The 21186-nt window shown below is 43.1% G+C and overlaps 1 protein-coding gene across 2 annotated transcripts in view; it reads right to left on the bottom strand.

The window, feature by feature from the left end:
* PHC3 (polyhomeotic homolog 3) overlaps positions 1-21186 on the bottom strand; it is a 590730-nt gene that overhangs the window by 422606 nt on the left and 146938 nt on the right. Inside the window, exons 6-7 of one of the 2 annotated variants that reach the window (XM_085635115.1) lie at positions 17767-17865; positions 10202-10390 (exon numbers count right to left, since the gene is read on the bottom strand). In XM_085635115.1, coding sequence (XP_085491241.1) covers positions 10202-10390; positions 17767-17865 — 288 coding nt within the window. The remainder of the gene's footprint in view (positions 1-10201; positions 10391-17766; positions 17866-21186) is intronic. The other variant, XM_085635116.1, reaches the window with a different exon arrangement.

Genomic DNA, 21186 nt, shown 5'->3' with positions numbered 1-21186 from the left:
ATGGTAGGTATGTGGTACAAGCGCTACCACTCTATGACACAGTTTATTATGGCATGGTGGCATTTATAGAGCTTATCCCCTCTGGTGCCACGGACGGAAAGGTTACATCCTCGGCTGTAGCTCTGCTGTTCTGAGCACGGACCTGTTTTGTCCTGGCACCCACCCACGGGGGAAGCACTGGCGCGCACCCCGTGGGCCACCCCTTTCAGCCCCCCCCCACCAGTAATGGCAGCAGAAACGCTTCGTCTGCCACTCCAACCTCCCATTGGCAATCCGATGAAATCAGCGCGCTCACGGCACGTCGTCATCAATTGCAGCCGGGGATGAGCCGGAAGGCATTTGCTTCCAGCGCATCTAGAGAGAGGACATCTGTTTGGTAAGTCCTTCTACAGGAGGTGTGTGTTTTTTCGTAAAACAGACACAGGAGGAATGGAAAGAGTTTTTCGTTCCCCGTGCCTGTTTGAAGTGGATTTCTGCTCCACGATCACGGGTGGGGCTGCCATCGTGGAGCAGGAATCCAAACCCTAGACCACCAGGGATTTGTTTATCTGTTATTAGAGGAGAGACTCCTTAGGCAAGGGTCGCTTCCCTGGGGAAATCTAATATCGGTGTTTCGCCCACCCAACTTGGGGGTAAATCGGCTGTCTTTTTTTGGTTGATTTGCCGCCAGGGGGTCGAAACCCACTATACCACCAGGAATGTTTACTTACGCACAAATTACGGGGAGTGACCGTTTGGGCAAGGATAATATGTTTTGGTTAATCCACCCCACCCGAGGGCAGAACAGCTGTTTTTAGGCAAATCTACCCTCTGGGGATGGGGGAGTGGCAGCCTAGTAAACCACCATGGATTGTTTTCTTGTTTGGGGAGTGACCCCTTGGGCAAGAGTCGCTCACCTTGTGGGAAAATTCTTTTGAGTTATTCCACCCCCTAGACAGCAGCTTAGCTGTTTTAAGGCTGACCTGTCCTCTGGGTGGGTGGAAGCCTGCTAGAACACCTGGGATTATTTTAACATTCATGGAGATACCCCTTGGTAAGGGTCGCTCCCCTTGAGGGAGAATTTTCTTTAGTTGTTCAACACTCGCCAGAGGGCAGATTGGGTGTTTTAGGCCAATCTGCCCTCTGGGGAGTGAGGAAGCCCAATAAACCACCAGGGATTGGTCCTTGTTTGGGAAGTGACCCCCTGGGCAAGAGTCACTCCCTTTTGGGGAGCCTTTTTTTGTATTCTGCCCCCCGACCTAAAAAGGGTTGAACTACCCTTTGTGAGGGCGGAAGCCCATTAAACACCAGGGAGGTATGTTTTGTAGGGGAGCGAGCCCTTGGGAAAGGCTCGCACACCTTGGAGGCCCATATTTATTTTTATGCTGCCCATCCCTGAGGACAGATTGGGCATTTTTAGGCCGATCTGCCCGCTGAGGTGTGATTATGCCCCCATAGAGATTTGTGAATGCTTTGAGCTTCAGGGTGGGTGATAGCACTTGACTCACCTGGGAATAAGGTTATGTATGTGGTGGGAGATCAGCTTGTGGGGTAAAGTTTACTTCCACCTGGTGGTGCCATGCCTCTTTTTGAAGGGATATAAGTGTCTTTTGATATTTTGTTATTTTTGTTTGTGTTTTAATCTTCTTTACTTTTTTTATTGTAGAGCCAATCATTTCCTTTGTCTTGTTGGTGAATCCTGTTTGTGGGTGCAGCTTTGGCAGATCTTCAGTTTGTGGAGTTGTGGTTGATAAGCAACTAATTTTGTAATCTTTTCATCTAATTTGTATCCTTTGCCTGTTTGTATAATTTATTTTGTTAACTTTTTGTGTGATTGTCTTTCAAAGTAACATTGATGTGTGCACGTTCTTTACTGCCTTCTGTGTAATGTTTTTTTCTTTTTTTGCCCTCCAGTGGGACTTCCTTACTGCTTGCTGGGTCTGTGCAGAGTAAGTGCAGTTGATCCTCAGTGTTGCTGTCTAATGCGAAGTGTATGGTATTGTATTAGAGTAGATAGGTCTTTGTGTGCTTTGTACTGATTGACATTTCATTCTAGTTTTTACTATATCCCAGTAGTTATACTTTCCAGTTTGATAAAGCCACACTTTTTTATTACTTATTTTTTACAGTGTTGGGTATTGTTGACTTGTTTGTCAAGTTACTTATATTAGTAAGGATTATGGCTAGCCGCAGGATGACCGCTCAGAAGGTCGTTTGTATGCTTTTTGAGTCTTCTTCTGACCATGATTATGAGACAGACTCTGCAACTGAGGTAGAGAAGGAAGGCCAGGATTCTAGCAGTGAATTGTCTGTCCGAGAGGAATCAGCTGTTGATGAAGCCACTCAGTGCAGATGAAGTGACGCTTTTAGAGGAAGACACTGATGTGCCAATAGTGCAGCAAGATCCATCAGGATTGCAGCCTGGGGCTGAAAGGCTTCCCAATGGAAGTGTTTGACTCTGGGCTTCCCCAAACATGGTGCAGCCAGAGTTGCCCGCCTTTAGTGGTGTTGCACGGTGTAGAGCAGAGGTCTTCAATCTGTGGGACATGACCCCAGGGGGACCATGGAGTCCTGGCAAGGGGGTCGCACATTACCCAGCTTCACTTGTCCCTGCAATTCAAAACGTGTGCTTTCCTTTTGAAAAAAGGCAGCCTCCTGGGATGGCTTATTTAGATCGTTATCAGCTACTTGCCTGAATGAAATGCAAATGTGACTCATCAGTTATTCTGCACATGTAAGGGATGTTTGGGAGCAGTTCTGGCTTTAACTGATCAAATCACTCCAAGCTTTGTGATGACAAAGATTTGGTTTTTTGAGTGGAAGTACAAAGCTTTAACAACTGGGCTCGGAAGTGCTTGCTTTAAATTTTAACTGTATTTACACAACCCTTAGTACCCCTAAAGAGGTGTTGAAGGGACAGCTATGGAAAAAAGGTTGCATTACATGCACTCTGGTATTACTGAAATCTATGTTTTGGAAGCACCATTTTATCGTAAAACTATTTGCACTTTTTGCAGCATTCTATCTTACACTGTGTGTAATTGAAGTATAAAATAATGACTTACATATTCACAGTGCTTTCTGTCACAGGCTGTGACCTTGTAGTACTAAAAATACACATCACTATTCTCCACTGAACCAACCACGATGTAATTCTGTGGCTCTCTGGTTACACGCAGACCTTGGCAGTGCATTAACTAATAGAGGTTTCATAATGTACTACAGTGCATTTCCCACTGAGTAACAACTTTTGAATTTATTTTTCATTCGCACTGCCCATTATTTTTTATGTAGATACCTAATGGTGAAAGACCTAAAAAATGTACAGAGGGCCTCATTTATGAAAACAGTTTTCACTGCGCCCTCCTTGTGACAATGGATGCGCCGCATTTAATGTACTGTGCACCATGTCGCAAGGAATTACAGATACGTCAGTATTTCTGACATACCTGTAGGGGCAAGAGTGACGCATTGCTGGGGTGTGTCTGAATACAGACGCCACTCCAGCAATGTAAAAAGAACAATTGATGGACAGAATGCAGAACAATGTCATACATTCACCCCAGTACAAAGATCTGGGCCTAAATCCATCGTTTTTTTGCTCACCATGCCATTCCAGTTTGGACCCAGCCATATGCAAATCAGTCTTGACCCTGCGCCCAATGGGAACAGTCCAGCCCAAACTGCCAGGCTAGGTCCTCCCTGGACTGGAAACAAGCATCCTAGGACCGGTTTCGGGCTTTCAGCCCTCATCAGCCAGGATAGCTTGACTCCAGTGGCATGGAGAGCACAGGAACCACGTCTGGGCATACCCGTCCCACTTGAGGTGACAAATGCAAAAAGAACAATTGATGGACAGAATGCAGAACAATGTCATACATTCACCCAAGTAGAGAGATCTGGGCCTAAATCCATCGTATTTTTGCTCACCATGCCATTCCAGTTTGGACCCAGCCATATGCTAATCAGTCTTGACCCGGCGCCCAATGGGAACAGTCCAGCCCGAACTGCCAGGCCAGGTGTCCCTTCACATGGGGCAAGCCCCATGTAAAAGGGCCTGCGTCAGTCTCACGCCTGCTGTGAGCCAGGTGAAAGATATTGACACAGTAGCGTCCTAGAAGTGTCACAATGAAATCTCATAAATTTCACTGCGCCACTTCTACGACCCTTTATTGTAGGGGAACGCCCACCCTGCAAACATGATACCTGACACAGGTATAATGTAGAACAGGCCTTTACAAAGTGACACATCTGCTTAGATGCGTCACTTTGTAAATATGGCGCAACGTGGCGCATTATTTACGTCGCCACAGCGTCACAAAAAGTGACGCAATGGCGGTTCAAAAGTGTGGCAGGCCTTCATAAGTATGGCCCAGAATATTTTGGGGCTTATTTACGAGAGGCTTGCATTGCCAGAGCATCACTTTTTTTGACCCTCAGGTGGCGCAAGCCTCTCAACCACACCTATGAGGCATTGCAAAGTCACCCTGCATGGCTTTGCATGGCCTCATAAATATGGAGTGAGTCACTGCGTAGCCTTAGTCTGCGTCAAGGAGGTGTTCCATGGCCTTTGTGTAGGGTTCCAAAGCAACACTAATGGATTTGGATGCTGCCCCATATTTATAAAATCACGTAAACCTGGGGCAGCTCCAAAAACGAATGTCTCCCCAGTGGAGGCATAAGGAGGAGAGATGTTTTCATTTCTCCTTGTTTTTTCCTCTTTCCATTTGTGCTGCATTATGCAGCTCACATAGAAAGAGAAAAACGCCTCTCTGGATTGTTTTTGTGAAGGAAGGTGCCCCTTCCTGTACAAAAACAATCCTGCCTGTGTTGGTGACAGGCAGCAATTTGTGCGCCAACTCAAGGGAAAAGGACAGGAATGCACCGTATTTCATAAATACGCCAATTCCTCATAAATTAGGCCCTTTATTTTTAGCTACACCTTTGATTACACCCCCGTTCTCACTGACCTTTAGTTTGCTAAACCCTGTTTAATAATATTTCCCCGCAGTAAAAATTATTTGCTGTAGGAATTTGGGGCGTTTATAGTTGTTGATAGTTGTCGTTGATGAAGGTTCTAGAAATGTTTGTCAGAAGAGGGTCCTTATGCCTAAAAAAGTTTGACAAGGGGGTTTCAGCATCAAAATATTTGAAGATCTCTGGTGTAGAGTGAATACTAAAAACTTTGCCTACAAATATATTTCAGTAGTTCAAGGACAATCCATTTTTGGATTACATTTTTGAGCAGACTCATTTTCATGCTGAACAGTATCTGAGGGACAACAGTGCCCCACTCTACAGCTACCCAGTGGACTCCCACAAATCTAGATGAGTTGAAGAAGTTGTTGTATTTAACTTTTTTGATGGGCCTCATAAGGAATCTGTTGCTGTCTCGATATAGTTCTGCTAGTTCCCTGATGGCAAAGGCTATGTTTCCTGCAAGCATAAGCTGTAACTCGTATTTGCTTCTCCTACGGATGCTACACTTTGTTGATAATGATTTAGTGTTGCCAGGAGATCACCCCGATTGTGACCTTCTTTAAGGTTCAGCCTGTCCTTGATCGCTTTGTAGACTGATTTTCAGAGATCTCTGTTCCAGGGAAAGAAATAGCTGTGGCTGAGTCTTTGGTCCTGTTAAAGGGCCAATTGGTTTTTGGGCAGTACATTCCTAGCAAGAGGGCACACTATGGCATTAAGATGTGTATGCTGTCAGAGGAGTACTGGATACGGCTATAATTTCAGGCTAGACACCAGTTGTCCCTCCACTCTTGGAGTTAGTGAGAAAATTGTGTGGGAACTTGGAAGAGGACTTTTTAGCAAAGGTCGTCATTTATACGTAGATCACTTTTTACCCCAGTATGAATTTGTTTAGAGAATTGTTCAAAGTGGACACTGTTGCTTGTGGCACAATCAGCTCTAACCGTAAAAGTTACCCAAAAGAGCTTGTTTGTAAAAAAGTTGAGAAGGGCAGTGCAATGCCTTGCGTAGCAATGAACTTCTAGCTGTCAAATCTTCTGACATGAATGACGTCTACATGCTGACTACCATCCATGACGAAAGTACTCCATCCATGACTGTGTCGGGTCAGGTTGCAGAAATGCACAAACCTGTGTGCATTTTAGACTACAATAAGCACAGAGGTGGTGTAGATAGAGTAGATCAGAGGTTGGAACCTTACAATGATGTTCGTAAGGCGTACGTTTGGAATAAGAAGTTGGCTGTTTATTCCATTTAGCAACTTTCAATTCTTGTTGTGATCAAGGATTGTTCTCCAGAGTCAAAGATGACATTTGTTCAGTTTCAGCAGTCTCGGATAGGCAGCCTTGTTGTAGTGGAACAGGAAAGAGCTCCTAGAGAAGCAGTGGTGGAGGATGGGGCTAGATAGAAAGATTGTCACTTTCCTGATCACATTCCTCCCAAGGTAAAAAAAAACGTTCCCAGTAAGAAATGTAGAGTCTGTGCCCGAAGATGTATGTGGAAGGAGCGTCATATGTGCTGTCCTGATTGTCCTCCTAATCCTGGGCTGTTGGCCACATGTTTTAAATTTTACCACACACAACTGAGTTTTTGGGTGCAACTGTGAGCTTAAAAGTAAACTGACTGGTCCGTATCGTTTTACATTTTTTGTTCGGATTTCACGGTTGGCATTAGTGTGATGTATTTAGTTAGAGCTGTTGAGTTGTAGTAATAGTTTTGTATGTATTCCAATTAGTTTGTGTTTTCTTTTTATTAAAAAAAATGTGATGGCCTGATGCGTGGACTGGTGCTTGGCTCGCTGTGTGTGTGGACTGGTGTTTGGCTGGCGGTGTGCGTGTACTGGCGTTTGGCTGGCGGTTTGTGTGGACTGGTGTTTGACTGGCGGTGTGTGTGGAGTGACTTTTGGCTGGTGGTGGGTGTGGAGTGACACTTGACTGGCTGTGTGCATGGACTGGTGCTTGGCTGGCAGAGTGTGCATGGACTGGTACTTGGATGGCAGTGTACGTGGACTGGCGCTTGGGTGACAGTGTGCGTGGACTGAGGTTTGGCTGAGGGTGTGCGTGAGCTGGTGTTTGGCTGGCAGTGTGAAGGACTGGTGCTTGGCTGGTGGTGTGTGAGTGGTGACTTGCTGCTGGTCACAACACACACTGCTGGCCAAACAAGAGTGCACACACTACGTCAACTGATGTGATTGCTGTGTCAGTCTTGTGAGCGTATGAAAGTGATGGGCCCTTGAATGGCGCTATATGTTGACGTGAATATTGTAATATGCCACATATTTCCTACCATCCAGAGTTGCCCCAGGTATCCCAATAAAAATGCTACCTCACTTGTGTGGGTGGGCCAAGTGCCCGCAACAGGAAAGGGCCAAAAATGTATTGTGGAGACATCAAAATGATCTATCACAAAACAAACTGGTTTTGCAAGGGAGTCCCCTGCATTTTTGGTCCTGGTCTCGGCAGCCATCTAAAGAAACCTATCATACCCAGTCTTTTCTGAAAACAGACCCCCAGGAGTGTCCAGGCAGGTGTGGCTTGTGTGGATCCCCGAACATTTTCTTACCCAGAATCCCCTGCAAACTTCAAATTTAGCTTTAAAAAAAATCACATTTTCCTGACATTTCTGTGTGGGAAAGTTGTGAGATCACTGGGCAGACACAAATTTCCTACCACCCAGAATTCCCCCAGGTCTCCCAATAAAAATGATACCTCACTTGTATGGGTGGGCCTAGTGCCTGCCAAAAGGAAGGACCCAAATGTATTGTGGAACCATCAAAATGATCTATGACAAAACTACCTGGTATTGCAAGGGGGTCCCCTGCATGTTTGGTCCGGGCTCGGTGCCCATCTAGGGAAACCTACCAAGCCCACACATTTCTGAAAACTAGACACCTGGGATAGTCCAGGTGTTAGAAATGGGGGTCTCTAGTTGGCAATGGCTGGCCACTGTCCAAGTAGGGACCCTTCTTCCTAAGTCAGAGTAAGCGGGCTACACCCTTTGATAACCTCAGCTCAACCCTGTGGTAACGTAGCACGAGCAGCTAGGCTTATCTCAGAGGCAGTGTGTGAAGCATTTATGACCATACACAGTAACACGGTGAGTAACACTACAAAGGGACACCACACAAGTAGTTCTAAAAATAAGTATCTTTATATATAGACTTAACACAAGACCAATAACAGTAAAAATCCACAATACTAGAAACATAGGGTTACTCAGTTCAAGGCAGTGGTCTCTGCGACCCTTTTACTCACAAAATACCTGGATTCTGTAGCAAAGCAACCAAAATGTCGCTAAGGAGCTGTAGCGATGATTTTCCTCACGCGTGACCAGCGATGCGTTGAATCCTTGGCGCAAGGGAGGATGATGCGCTGATCAGTGTGCAGGATAAAGCAACAAACTTCTCCAAGCTAAACCGGCGATGCGTTGAAATCATTGCCGCAAGGGAGGATGATGCGCCGAGCCTGTTGCGTGTGCGATCTTGTTGCGATGAAAAGAAGTGGCGCTCCCTGAAGGCATCTAAGAGTACGTGAAGAAGTGCTACAAGAGTCCTACTTTATGTGCTCCAAATTGCCTTTGTGAATAGGCCTCATTGTGTCTGTTTATATCATAGTTGAGAGGAAGGCCTTCTGTTTTTCACACTGGCAGCTGTAGTATGTGCCAAAACCAAGATTGTGTTGGGTCTGACTTATTGAGCCATATCAAACCATTAACTGACTGAGCTAATAATGTAGGCTAAAGACAGTTAAAACGCCCGATTCACAGTCAGAGAGCCATGAGGTATAAGTGCAAAGACAGTACTCTCCTTTTCCACCCCAAAATATTTTACTAGGAAGACACAGAATAAGATTATTTTTTATCATTAATACTGTAAAGCATCCACCATAAACATAGTGACTAATAATGGGGGGGGGGACGATGTAGTTCCATCCTTACTGACAAGCACATGATTATCAAAAACGGATCAGGATAGTATGAACAAAATAATAAATCAAGAACTCAGGTGAAAGAACTCACCAAAAAGAATGCTCACACTCCACAATGGGAGTTGCAAGGCAGCTATAATCACAAATAGCAACAACCTTGAACCCAGTTGTTTATTCCAGCCATGTACTTGACAAAAAAGATAGTGTCAGCTCTGTTCAACCTACGTTAAGAAAGGAGCTTCATATTAAGAAGCTGTTATGTAAGCTACAGAAGGCTCATGAGATAGATCACTACCCCTAATAAGATAAATAGGTGCCGGACCAATATGACACCAACCACACTGTCATTGACAAGAATGTTAAAACTAACCACTGACCAATTGTCTCTCAATATATATCAAAGTGGGCCTCTTAGAAGCAACACTTTGCACAGACTCTAAGCTACCCTGAATTTACTAAAGACAAAGGTATATATGATTTCTGGAAAAGGGTGCCTGAACTTTTCAGGGAGAAGCACACTTTTAGGTCAACAGAGCTTCTTTGCTTTGCAATTTAGTTATAGCTGAGACATAATATGATGCCAGATAGTGTGAAACTATTCAAATTTTCATTGTGTGTTAACAGGATTAAAAATGTTAACTTGGAACTCCAGAACCAGGAGTGTCAGTAATCCACTTGTCATTAGCAGACAGATTAGGATTCGACCATCAAAGTGTTGATCAATATTAACATTCACAGAATATGTCAGTGGAAGGATAGTGGTTGTATTCACTGTCTATCATAAACAATTTAACAGTGACATAACAGTCCCACCACTAGTCACCTTACTGAGATGGGTGTCAATGAGGACTCATATATCCTGCAGGAGGTGCGGACTACAATAGAGGGGATATTTACGGTTCACTTATACTTTCCATTTAGTAAGGGAGATATTACTGATATGATGGAGGAGGAGGAAGTGGTGTTTCTGGTCAGTCAAGCAATTATCTGATCCACAATGGGTTGAAGCAGAAGTTAACTTGATTTTTAACCTCAGAAAGGGTCTACATCCCTTAAGACAGAAGAATTGAACTATCTGGCACCACCTTCCATTTCCATGGTTTTCTGTAGCTGAGTGGAAGAAAACTTTGACAAGTTTTCTTCTCAATACTAGGGGTGTATACAAAAGGCTTACATAAATATAGGTTAACCCTCCTCCACATTTTAAAGACATTTACTGATACAAACATGGCGCCAGATTAGGTAAAACAATATTAGTTACTGCTGGTACAATAGTGTCCATTGGAGAGCTTAAGTAACTTAGAATCCAGAGAGATTACCAGTAACGCCAAGAACCAACTACTTGGACTTCTCCTCCCCTGACGCCGAGTTTGTGCCCACCCACACACACCATCACGTCCACATCCCACGGCGTGGGGACAGAAGGAGGAAGCAAGTCGGCTGAAGAAGATTGGAGCTCTGTGCCGCAATTTCAGTGGACCCATTTTTCTGACCGAGTTGGGGCGGATCTACAAAAGGAAATAATCAGCCGGTTAGATCTCCTGAGGAGCTTTATGTGATGTTCCGGTTTCAGTTTTAACATTTCATTCATGCTAATGCCTCACTGTCTCTTTGTCATTGACTCCTGACGTTGCATATTTGTGCCTTGTCCTGCATTCCCCCCTGCTTGCTGCAATTGTTCCTTGGCTTGCTCGTGAGTAGGGCAGGTCCGGATGTATAGCAGGGCGTCTCTAATAATGATCCAACCAAAGATCGGGCCCCTACAGTTTGTTCCCCTAATCCAGAACCATCAATAAAGCGCAGGAAACGAACAACCAAACAAAAGTCAACGCAAAAAAAGCTAACTTCTAACCGGGTACTTGAAAAGAGTGATCCGATCGATACGATACCCACACAACTCACGAATGAACATTTTGGGTGTCCTTTGAGTAAATGAATCAGTGACCTACTGGATGACAAATTATCCCCAATTTTTGACTGTCTTTCTGCTGTCGAGGCCAGTCTGACCAAGCTCTTAACTTGACGATCACACCCAAAATCCAGGGGCAGCTCCACTAAACATAGTAATTGAGCAACAGCCCACACAAACGCCAACCAAGAAGGGTCTTTATTCTACTTTGCAGCCTTCCATCAAAAACCTGACTCTGGGTAAAAGGGCAGGACGACCACTCAGGTTCTGGCCCCCACTGCAGGAGTAGCCTCACAAATTCCTCAAGATGATGAACACCCACCTTCTAAAACTGTCATATCAAAACCAGGAACAGGGGCAGACAGTCACAAAGAGTAGGCCAATTTGCCAGTAATCGACCTTCCCCCAGCTTCTTGCCCCTATGTTGTTATACTGGCAAATGTGCCCTATCTACCTACAGGCACCATTGAGTCTACCGGCGCACTCAAGAACAAAGTCCTTTTTTGGTTAAACAATTCAATAAATTGTCAGTGGTAGCTAAATTATGAGATCTTGTTTGTACGTCGAGTAAGGGGTATTGGTCCACTTGAAAGGAATTATGCTGGTGATACTGTAATCATAACTTTTCACATTCCTAGGGTGGCTGGGGACATTTTATCTTTAGTGCAGGTTGGTAGAGTAAAATCAAGCACCATAACCATATTACCCTTGGGTTTCTATTACAGACAGCTAGCACCATCTGCCTTACAGAACGTCTGGGTTAGTAGCTTATACTGCCCTCCCAATAAACCCAGACCAAATCTGAGCGTACCTGTTAGAAACAAGTATATGCCCCTGCCAGATTTGGAGGAAAATGATTGACTCCAAACTGACGGACAGGGTGATGTCACCCGAGCCCAGGTTTTGGGTGCCAACATTGACCAACCAAGTATTATTCCCATCACCATTGCATCAAGATTCTATCCTGGAACATAGCGGGGTTTCGAAACAGACTCGAAGACGGGAACTGGCTATCTTTTGTTGGAAAGTTTGACATAGTATGTTGCCAGGAGACTTGGACTCTTGATTGATTCAGTTGTCATCAATGAGTTCACATCCTATTGCTCTGGGGCTACTCCATCTTTTGCGGGAAGAGGGAAGGGGGTTATAGCTATCTTTATAGCATGCTCTATTAAAAATTTGAAGGTAAATGTTTTAGCCTGGGAGGCTTGCTATGAAATTCTGTATCTTCATATACCTAAGCAGCATAACACTATTTTAATAAATTTTTATTGTAACTTTTTTTCAGAACACCCCATAGGCATCATTGAAGAGCTGGGAAGGTCAGTCTCAGTCTTTATGCATAGACAGAAAAAACAGACATCACTGATTTGGGCGGGCAATTTCAATATCTCTAAATGTCTGCACAAAGGTGACTGTACGTATGGTTTTAGAAATGTTGAGGGAGACAACACTGGCCACTTTGCACATTCAAATTATGGGGCAGCTCTTAATCAGTTGATCTTATCGCACAACATTACATTTTTCATCGGATATTTGGGGAAATGATGGAAAAAATTCACCCACCTTTGTAGGAAGGGGTAAGGGTAGTACCATTGATTTTGTCCTTAACTCAAGGGACGTGGGATGCAACCTTAGTCATTATGAGGTATGCCCCCTCCAGTACGGCGACCATAACCCTAATATAGTACGTTTTCGCGCCTCCTCTTGTTATGACACACATGGTAGGACCATGTCTGCAGTTAGTTATCAGCAAAACAAGGGGGTTTGCTTAAACTGGGGATCATTAGATCCAAATAACTTTTTTAACACCTTGATGACGGAAGCCTCCAATGAGATCACCAGTTGTCTATCCACAGCGGAAGACTTGTCCAAAATTTTAGACAGCTTTAAGGAGATCTGTGAATTAATATCCTGCAGGCTTGTATCGAACAAACCCCTAAATGAGCGAGCAGTGCATCCATGGTTTAGTCCTGAATGCACTAGAGCACTCAAAGCCCTAAAATAGGCCACTAATAAAATACCATGAGATACTACTGCCATAAAGGAAGCACAACATAAATAGAAGCTAGCCCTACAAGAAAGGAAACAGGTTATTCAAGCTAAAGCACAGGAGGATCTAAATAAAGCAGCTGATCTGAAAGATACTAGAATCTTCTGGGACATAGACAACCAACCTTTTCTGTTGGACAACCAAACTTCTAGTATTGAGTACCATGTCCCTGAGGCCGACTGGACCATTCACTTTTCCTCGATTTTTAATCCAAACCACAAAGTCGGTTGGTCCCTAAATGAAAACATGCCCAATCACCCCCCTATTAATGAAGAGTGGCTAATTGATCTTGTAGACTTGGCTGCAGTCAAAAAAACTATTATGAGTTCTGCAAATGGCAAAGCCCCGGGGCCAGATGGGGTGTTAATTAATCTTTTTAAAAACAACGTGGAATTCTGGGCTCCCCTGGTCACAAATGTATTAAGGGCTGCAGTGAAAGGCGACCTTATAGATTCATGGAGTAAAGCCGTCATTGTACCCATCTATAAGAAAAGAAATCGCAACTGCCCGGCATGTTATTGCCCAATCTCGTTGATTGATTTTACTGTAAAGATCCTGGGAGGGTAATCCCGGGCAAATTGGAGAGCTGGGCAGAGGCTAGCTCTTTTTTCTCTGCTGCCCAGTATGGCTTCTGTCAAGGCCTAGGAACTGTAGAGTAAACCCTCAACCTAACTCACATCATAGGCAAATATGCCAAGGTCAGGAGAGGAGCCATTCATGTGGCATTTATGGACCTCTCCTGTGCTTTTGACCTTGTAGATAGGAGCATATTATGGGGCCTGATGGAGCAGGAGGGTATTGATCCCCATCTAGTGGATCTGGTAAAACGCATGCATTGGGACTCTACAATATGGGTGCACTTTACAAAGATGGGGACTGTACAGCCCTAATAATTTCATATTAGCGACTTTCCTTTTTCTATTATACATCAATTCCATAGACACCGCTTTAGGGCTTGCTGTGACGATGTTCCCAGGATTGGCGCGCAGGCACTCCCTGTGCTGCTCTATGCGGATGACGCAGTTCTTTTAGGTCTGACTGAAAATGCCCTCCAAAAGCTTCTGAACGAGTTTAGTGATTTTATACTGAGATTAAAACTTAAGGTGAATCAGTCAAAATCTTTTATCAAGACCTGCGGTTCAAAACACACCAAGTCAAAAACTTTTTTTTATTGGGGGAACACAAATTGAAAAAGTTCCTTTTTTCAAATACCTTTGTACTTTTTTGGAGGCAAATGGATCAAGGGACAGGTTACTTATCCAAAGGGCTTGAAAGATGCATGAAGATGAAGATGCAATATTCAGATTTGCCACAAGCCAGTATACAAAATCGTCCAACTTTATGAAAGCAAGTGCCTATCGGTGGCCACTTATGGAGCCGGAGTCTGGGGCTGTACTGCCTGCGCAATTCGTCAAGTAGATGAAAATAGGTTTTTGCGCAGGCTTCTGGCCATTCCTAAATCCTCCTCAAGCTTTATTTCACATTTGGAACAGGGTATATGGTTTATAGAGGACCAGATCTCCATGGCAGCACTTCTATTATGGATAAAGCTATGGATCTCCCCGAATGCAGATTTCTCGCTTAAGGTGTTACTAGACTGTTTAAAATTAGGAAACGTGACTGCTAGTCCATGGTTGGCTCATGTGCAAAACACCTTCTATAACCTGGGGTATAGTCATTTCTTTGACTAACCGCAAAGTAGAACACCTGATCTTAAAATGAAAGTCAAGAAGAGCTAAGAAGCTTACAAAGGTGGAGTTAGAGTAGAAAAATCTCTTGAGATGCCAACAGTTACAAGATATATGCAGATATCCACATCATCTGATATGGAGCCTTATCTGAACTGGATAGTAAACCCAGAGCACAGATTTTATCTCACTACATTTAGAATAAATATAGTCCATTTTCCTGTGGCTTTCCCAGTAGTGGGATCCTGGTTTCTCTCTCTCCCACGCTGCCCCTGTGACTGTGTTACTGTTCAATCAACTTTCATTTTATGTTCTTTTGTACTTTACATGACTCTCTTAGATTGAGCTTTCTATGCCCTGCCCTTCTACATAAGCACTTCAATTCTTACTATGGGGGTGTGATCTATCTGCAAAGAATGTATGACGTTACTACGCCGTCCATTACCCTGCAGTAGGTTACAACGCAGACGTTCCATCGTCCACGTTGTTACCACGCATGGCTTTACATCGCAAGTCGTTTCTACGACTTGTGATAGATGGCGCGCTGGATTTAGGAATAGTATAAATTACTATTCCTACTCCAGCTAACACAACAGCAGGGAATGTGTTGGATTTAAAATCCAACACATTCCCTGGTGTTGGGCGCCATCTAGCGCAAGTCGTTGAAACGACTTGCGGTGTAATGCTATGCGTGGTACTAAAGCGGACGATGTAACGTACGCATTGTAACCTACCCATGTGGTATTACCAGCGTTGTAAACGCTGATTCCCATCTGCAAAGTTTAGAATCAACCGATGTTTGCACTGCTGCTCTCAGTTATATCACTGCTGCTATCAAATTTAGAAGACTCTATGCATTGTAATGATCATCTGTTTTATAATGCTTTTAGAGTGTTATTTATATTTTATGAAGATGTAAATGTTTTATCCTGTGCTTTTATGGTCTTATAATGACGGCATAAAGATGAATTTGAAACCAAAAGTCCAGTGGTAGTTATATGTGAATGTTGGTAGTCTGAAGAAGAGACTTCACACATCAGGTTGGCCTCTCCTTTACTTCAATGACTTATAACATGTATTAAAGCATTTTTATAGCATGTCCTTACAAAAATTGCAATGCCTACAACTGTAGCTGACTTTCATGGTCATGTAACTATGACTTAAGGATTGAACACACACAAGAAAGATATTTGGGGTTAGATTAAAATTAAGAGTCCACCAGGAACAAATGGGCTTCAAGGTTTATCCATTTACAGCAGGAAAATAATCAAAACCATGCCCTTTTTGACTCAGCCTCATATGGAACTACTGAGGAAGCATAAAATGAGGAGTAGTAACTTGAGCAGACAATAATGCAGATGAAGGAGAGCTCATCTTGAGCACAACCAGTGAGTTTAAGAACATTGTATCTGTAAAGTGGCTATTGCGACAAACGTATGCCACTGGGACTAAAACCAAAAGCATGATCATTAGGACAGTTATTACATAGGCCAATAAAGTAAGAACTCTAGCCAATCAAAAGTCAGGATTCCTTTTTACAATAATGTGAGCACTCCAATGGTTCAGAAGCATTGCGCGGAGAAAGAAGGTAAGTGTTGAAATATCCAGCCAGTTATTATTGTGCATGCAAAGTGATAGAATTCAATCTGGCCTTTTATCCAAATTACTTGGCAGCTAATGTAAATTAGCAGGTTATCCAGATATGCCACAATAGTCACTTGGAGATTGACAAACATGCAAAATTGCACTATGAGTTATCTTCATCAGGACACGAAGAGGGAAGACTAAAAGTACTCAAAAGCTTACATTTCAAACCCCTAAAAAGTATATGACCATAAGAGGTTCAGAGGTATGCTTATCAAATATGTTGATAGATGCACTTAAAGTACAGTGAAGAAAGTGAGCTTGTGGTGGGCATCAGAAATATCCAATCGACCCCATAACAAGTTGGCCTTTTAATTAGCCAAACTGATTGTGATCCACCAGGCTACTATATCTGCCACAAGAAATATTATAAAAGTGCTTGCAGTTTTTTACTAAATTCTGAATAGATACCATGTACACTACATTTCTGTACCCAGCTGGAAGTTAAGAAAGATGATTGTCAATAATATTAAGCCGGTAATGATGACAGGATTATCTCCTTAATTGATAACTTGTTCATTACAAACGAGATAATGACCTTCTGAGAGAAAATCCATCTTAGTTGCAAGGTGGATGGGGAAGAGGGGTAAGTTAGTCAATTATGGTGCAATCTAAGAAGAACATGTGAAACAGATAATCTGCTAGAGGACTTCAGGGGATCAGTCTTAACTTGTTAACCCACCCAGAGGAAAGTGACTCGCCCTATGATACCCAAGGTAATAATCGCATATTACCGCTAAAAGAGGAGTAGCCAGGAAATTCTACCAGTATATTTGAGACCCAGTGAATGCACGACTCATGACTGAAATCTTTTTTTGAGTTCCAATATGACCTACTAGTATGGGCCTCACTCCGTGGACCCAAAATCACAAAGGCAATACGATTTTCAGTCTTGCATATAAGTGATTGTTTCATAAAAAGTGACTGGTCAACCACCCTAAAATGGGTGTCACAGCTGTTATCTAATACCAGGCAATGGCAGGGTAGGTAGCAACTCCTCCACCCCATTGACTGCAAACGTAATAAAGCAGAGAACACAGATAATGAGACCTGTGCCAAAGTGGCCCTATTATTGCCCTCGTACACATCCGGCCCTTAGAGTTTAACTCTAAGCACTGTGTGTGTTTTCACTTAAAAGACATATCTCACATCCTGAGATCAAAAAACTGATTTTTAATGAATAACAGTCACATACATTATTTACAGCATCAGTAAGCTGCAAACCTGTTATCAACAAAAAAAAAACAAGTCATTATAATTTTAACTATTGTATACAGAATTTTACATAGATTTTAAACGAAGGTCGCCGAATATTTTTGCTTATACATCATTTGACCAAATGCACTAAAAATCAGTCTGCATACTGATTACCAGACATGCCTGCATGCCTTCATCTCAAATGAAAGGGTGGTTTCCATGATTACCTTCACAACTTTCAGTACAAAAAAATAACATCACTTAGACTGTGTAAAAGCCACAATCCATGCTACATTTAACATGAGAAGTGCACACCACTGATCATTTCAGATGAATCATAGTCTGAGACCTATGGTGTGAAGCTGAGATGCATACAGAAGACAGACATCTCACCTGAGCAGCTACAGACGGACAGGAGGATGATAAGGAAGATGATGAAACAGGGATGTCAGAATGGACAGCAGCTACAGTGACAGCAGGAGTAAAGATCAACTGTAATGAAAAATACAAAGTAAAGCTGAAGAAACCGATAAAGAATATCTTTACAAAACAAACATAAGGACATGAAGTAACCAACGTATTCCTTAAATGTATGAATTCATTCTGCGGTGTATAAAGCAAAGATATTGCCAAATGTGTAAACCCAAATAAGACACTCTCCTCTTCCACCTTTGTGATGAGAAGGGTAGTTAAGTGTAAGACTAGCTTGGTAGCTTTGATATTTTCAATAGAATCGTGAATTTGACTCGTCCCTTCCAACTTCAAGAATTCTGGGATATTCCTAAAACTAAACTACTAAAAGGTGTTGCATATAGAGGTTGGATTATTGCAGATGAACAAACAGATAGATATCACACAACACTGCGTGGGAGACATTAACGCGTTATAGAACATTCATAGGATACTGTAAGGTTTGCAAAAAGATGAAATGGCCAAAATTAGGGAAGCTTGAGAAAAGAAGCACTGACATGAAAATAATAAGTACATGGTAGAGATGATTTGAGTACAAATTTGAAATGTGTGCCTTGAATTTACATTACCTACAATGGTATTATATATAGTAAATTCGTAAGAAAACATGGAAATCAGACCTTAAGCATCGTAATAAATGCTGGAGCTGCAGGAGTAAAGTTGGGAGTCTGATGCAGATGACCTGAGAACAACAGTTATCTGTCACATGCACGAACTAGGTGAGCATGAGAATCATCATATCCATGAATGGGCTAACTATGCAGTCTGGCCACTCCAAGCACACTTTAAGTGACTCAAGTGAGGATCCACAGAACATTATCTTTAATAAGAGCCACTTCATGTATACCATATAAGTATGAATCTTAAGGTACCATTCTGAGGTTGTTATAATGAAACAATAGATATAGGGCCATAACGCATTAATACGATGCAAGGACTCAGCACTTCGCTTGATCAGCTGGTTAAAGGTGGAGAGCACCGGCAACCATTTTTCACCGTAGATTTTGAACCCGAGCAAAAAAGAGAAAGGCACAAATATAAAGACGAGAAAGATATGGAAACCGTAACAGATTTAAAAAAAATGAAAAATAACATACACATGTGAGATATTGAGACATGAAGTTCAGAGTGTTGTAAGAACGATACAAGAGGATATTAAAAAAACTAGATATCCTTTTATAATCAGCAATCTAGGCACTCAGTGCGGCAGCGGCCTGTGGACTCCTAGGAAAGAATTTGGGCCCCTGTGTTTAATATCTTAGAAATAAAGCACTCTGCAAAGGGTGTCAGACTGGGACAACTCTTAGCCATATTGCAAAAAAGAACTGCATGCCACCATTGTAGGAGCTAACTTGTGCCTGTACTGATAATGGTGTGGCACTAAAAGGCATACAGATGATTTAAAACTGCTTGCTAGTCCAACTTTCATTACAACTGGACATGCCTGCCTTTACACCAGGGACTAAGAACCACACAGTATGATTGGGCATTGTGTAACTACAGCCGCCTAAAGGAGGAATCCAAGTGTGTCTCTTGGACCCCCATGCCCCCTCCCATGGGGGCAACAACAGGCGAGACACTAGGGGCCTCAATTATGAGAGGGTTGCATCACGTATGCACCACGGAGCGTGGTACACGGTTGACGCAAGCTTCTACATCAGATTTTTGAAGCCACTGAAAGACACTAATGGAGTAACGCAACGTTGCACAAATCACTGCATTGAGTTACTCTGCCCTGGGTAGGCAATCCATGGGTTTGCATAGGTGTTCCCATGCAACTTCTATGGATTTTGACCCATCCCGAGATTAACAAGAACTTGTAAACCTGGGGATGCACCAAAACTTACACCTTCACAGGGGAGGCATAACGAGGAGAAATAGCTCTATTTCTCCATGTCTCTTCCTCTATCTATGTGTGCAGCATTTTGCATTATATATATATATATATATATAGATATGTATATATATATATATATATATATATATATATACACACACACATTTAATTAAATGTTACAAAATACATAAACGAAAAATAATTGCCTAATTTCAAAATAGTTTATTAACCTTTTTTAAACTTAAAAAATAAATGTACCTACTCTGGGTATGCGATTAATTGGCATAAATCTACTTTGTTCATTTTGCGGGCCAGGTCCCTCGACTTCCGGCTCACTGTACCATAGAGGTGGCAGAGGAAGGGTTTCGATACCTGGGGGTCTTTATCACCTCGGATCCGGTTCTTTTTTACAGTTCCAACTTGGCTCCCCACTGGCGAAATTGCGTGCTGACATTAAGCACTGGAAGTCCCTTCCTCTGTCACTGGTGAGTCGGGCTGCCCTCTTTAAAATGCTGGCCCTTCCCCGGTTTCTATATATACTCCATAACTGCCCGCACAAAGTCCCAGACTCCTATTTTAAAGCAGTGGAGGGCGAACTTCGCACTTTGCTGTGGGATGGGAAAGCTCCCAAGGTGGCGATGAAGAAATTGACAAAGAGCTGGTATGACGGAGGCATAGCGTTGCCTGACCTGCAACTTTACTATTGGGCTGCCCAGTTGGTGACTGTCAACCACTGGATATACCATCCCCCCGATGACTCTGCGTTCGTCTTAGATAGATATCAGTTGGATCGATCTGGTTACCTGGGGGTCATATACTCCATAGATAGGAAGACTAAGCAGCAACTTTTCGTTCCCACCCAACACACACTCGAAATATGGCGCACAGCAAATTCTCGTTTGGGCTGGGCGGGTATCCTATCTAGGGCAGCGCCACTATGGTATACACAGAAGCTAGGTATGCTGTGTTATCAGCTTGGGTTTGACAAGTGGGACCTAATAGGAATTTCAGCAGTAAAAGATCTGGTCAAAAAGGGGTTGATACTCTCATTTGAAGACCTGCAGAGCCAATTCCACCTGGCCCAGGGAGAGTTGTATAGATATTTGCAAATAAGGCATGCACTCCATTCGTCGTTCCCGACCCTAGCAGATATACCGGAATCGTCCCCTTTGGAGGACCGCTTGCTGGACGGACCCCTTCAATCTAAAGCGATATCTCTCACATATGAAAAGCTGATCCACAATTTCCAGACACCTTCTCAAGGCTTAGAGAGAAATGGCAGGACGACCTAGGCCCGATAAGTGATGAAGATTGGCAATTGGCTCTTATGTCCCCCAGGGTGGCGGCTATCCCGCTTAAATTTAGGCTTATCCAGCTAAGAATACTTCATCGATCATACATGACCAGGATAACCCTAGCAAAAATAGGATCCAGACCTGATGACCTTTGTTTGAGGGGATGTGGTCATCGAGCCACCTTCTATCATATTCTATGGAGCTGCCCTG

This window comes from Triturus cristatus, chromosome 11 (assembly GCF_964204655.1).
Source record: "Triturus cristatus chromosome 11, aTriCri1.1, whole genome shotgun sequence".
Classification (NCBI taxonomy): domain Eukaryota; kingdom Metazoa; phylum Chordata; class Amphibia; order Caudata; family Salamandridae; genus Triturus; species Triturus cristatus.
The sequence above is the reverse complement of the archived record's forward strand: the minus strand, read 5'-3'. Positions and strand labels throughout refer to the sequence as shown.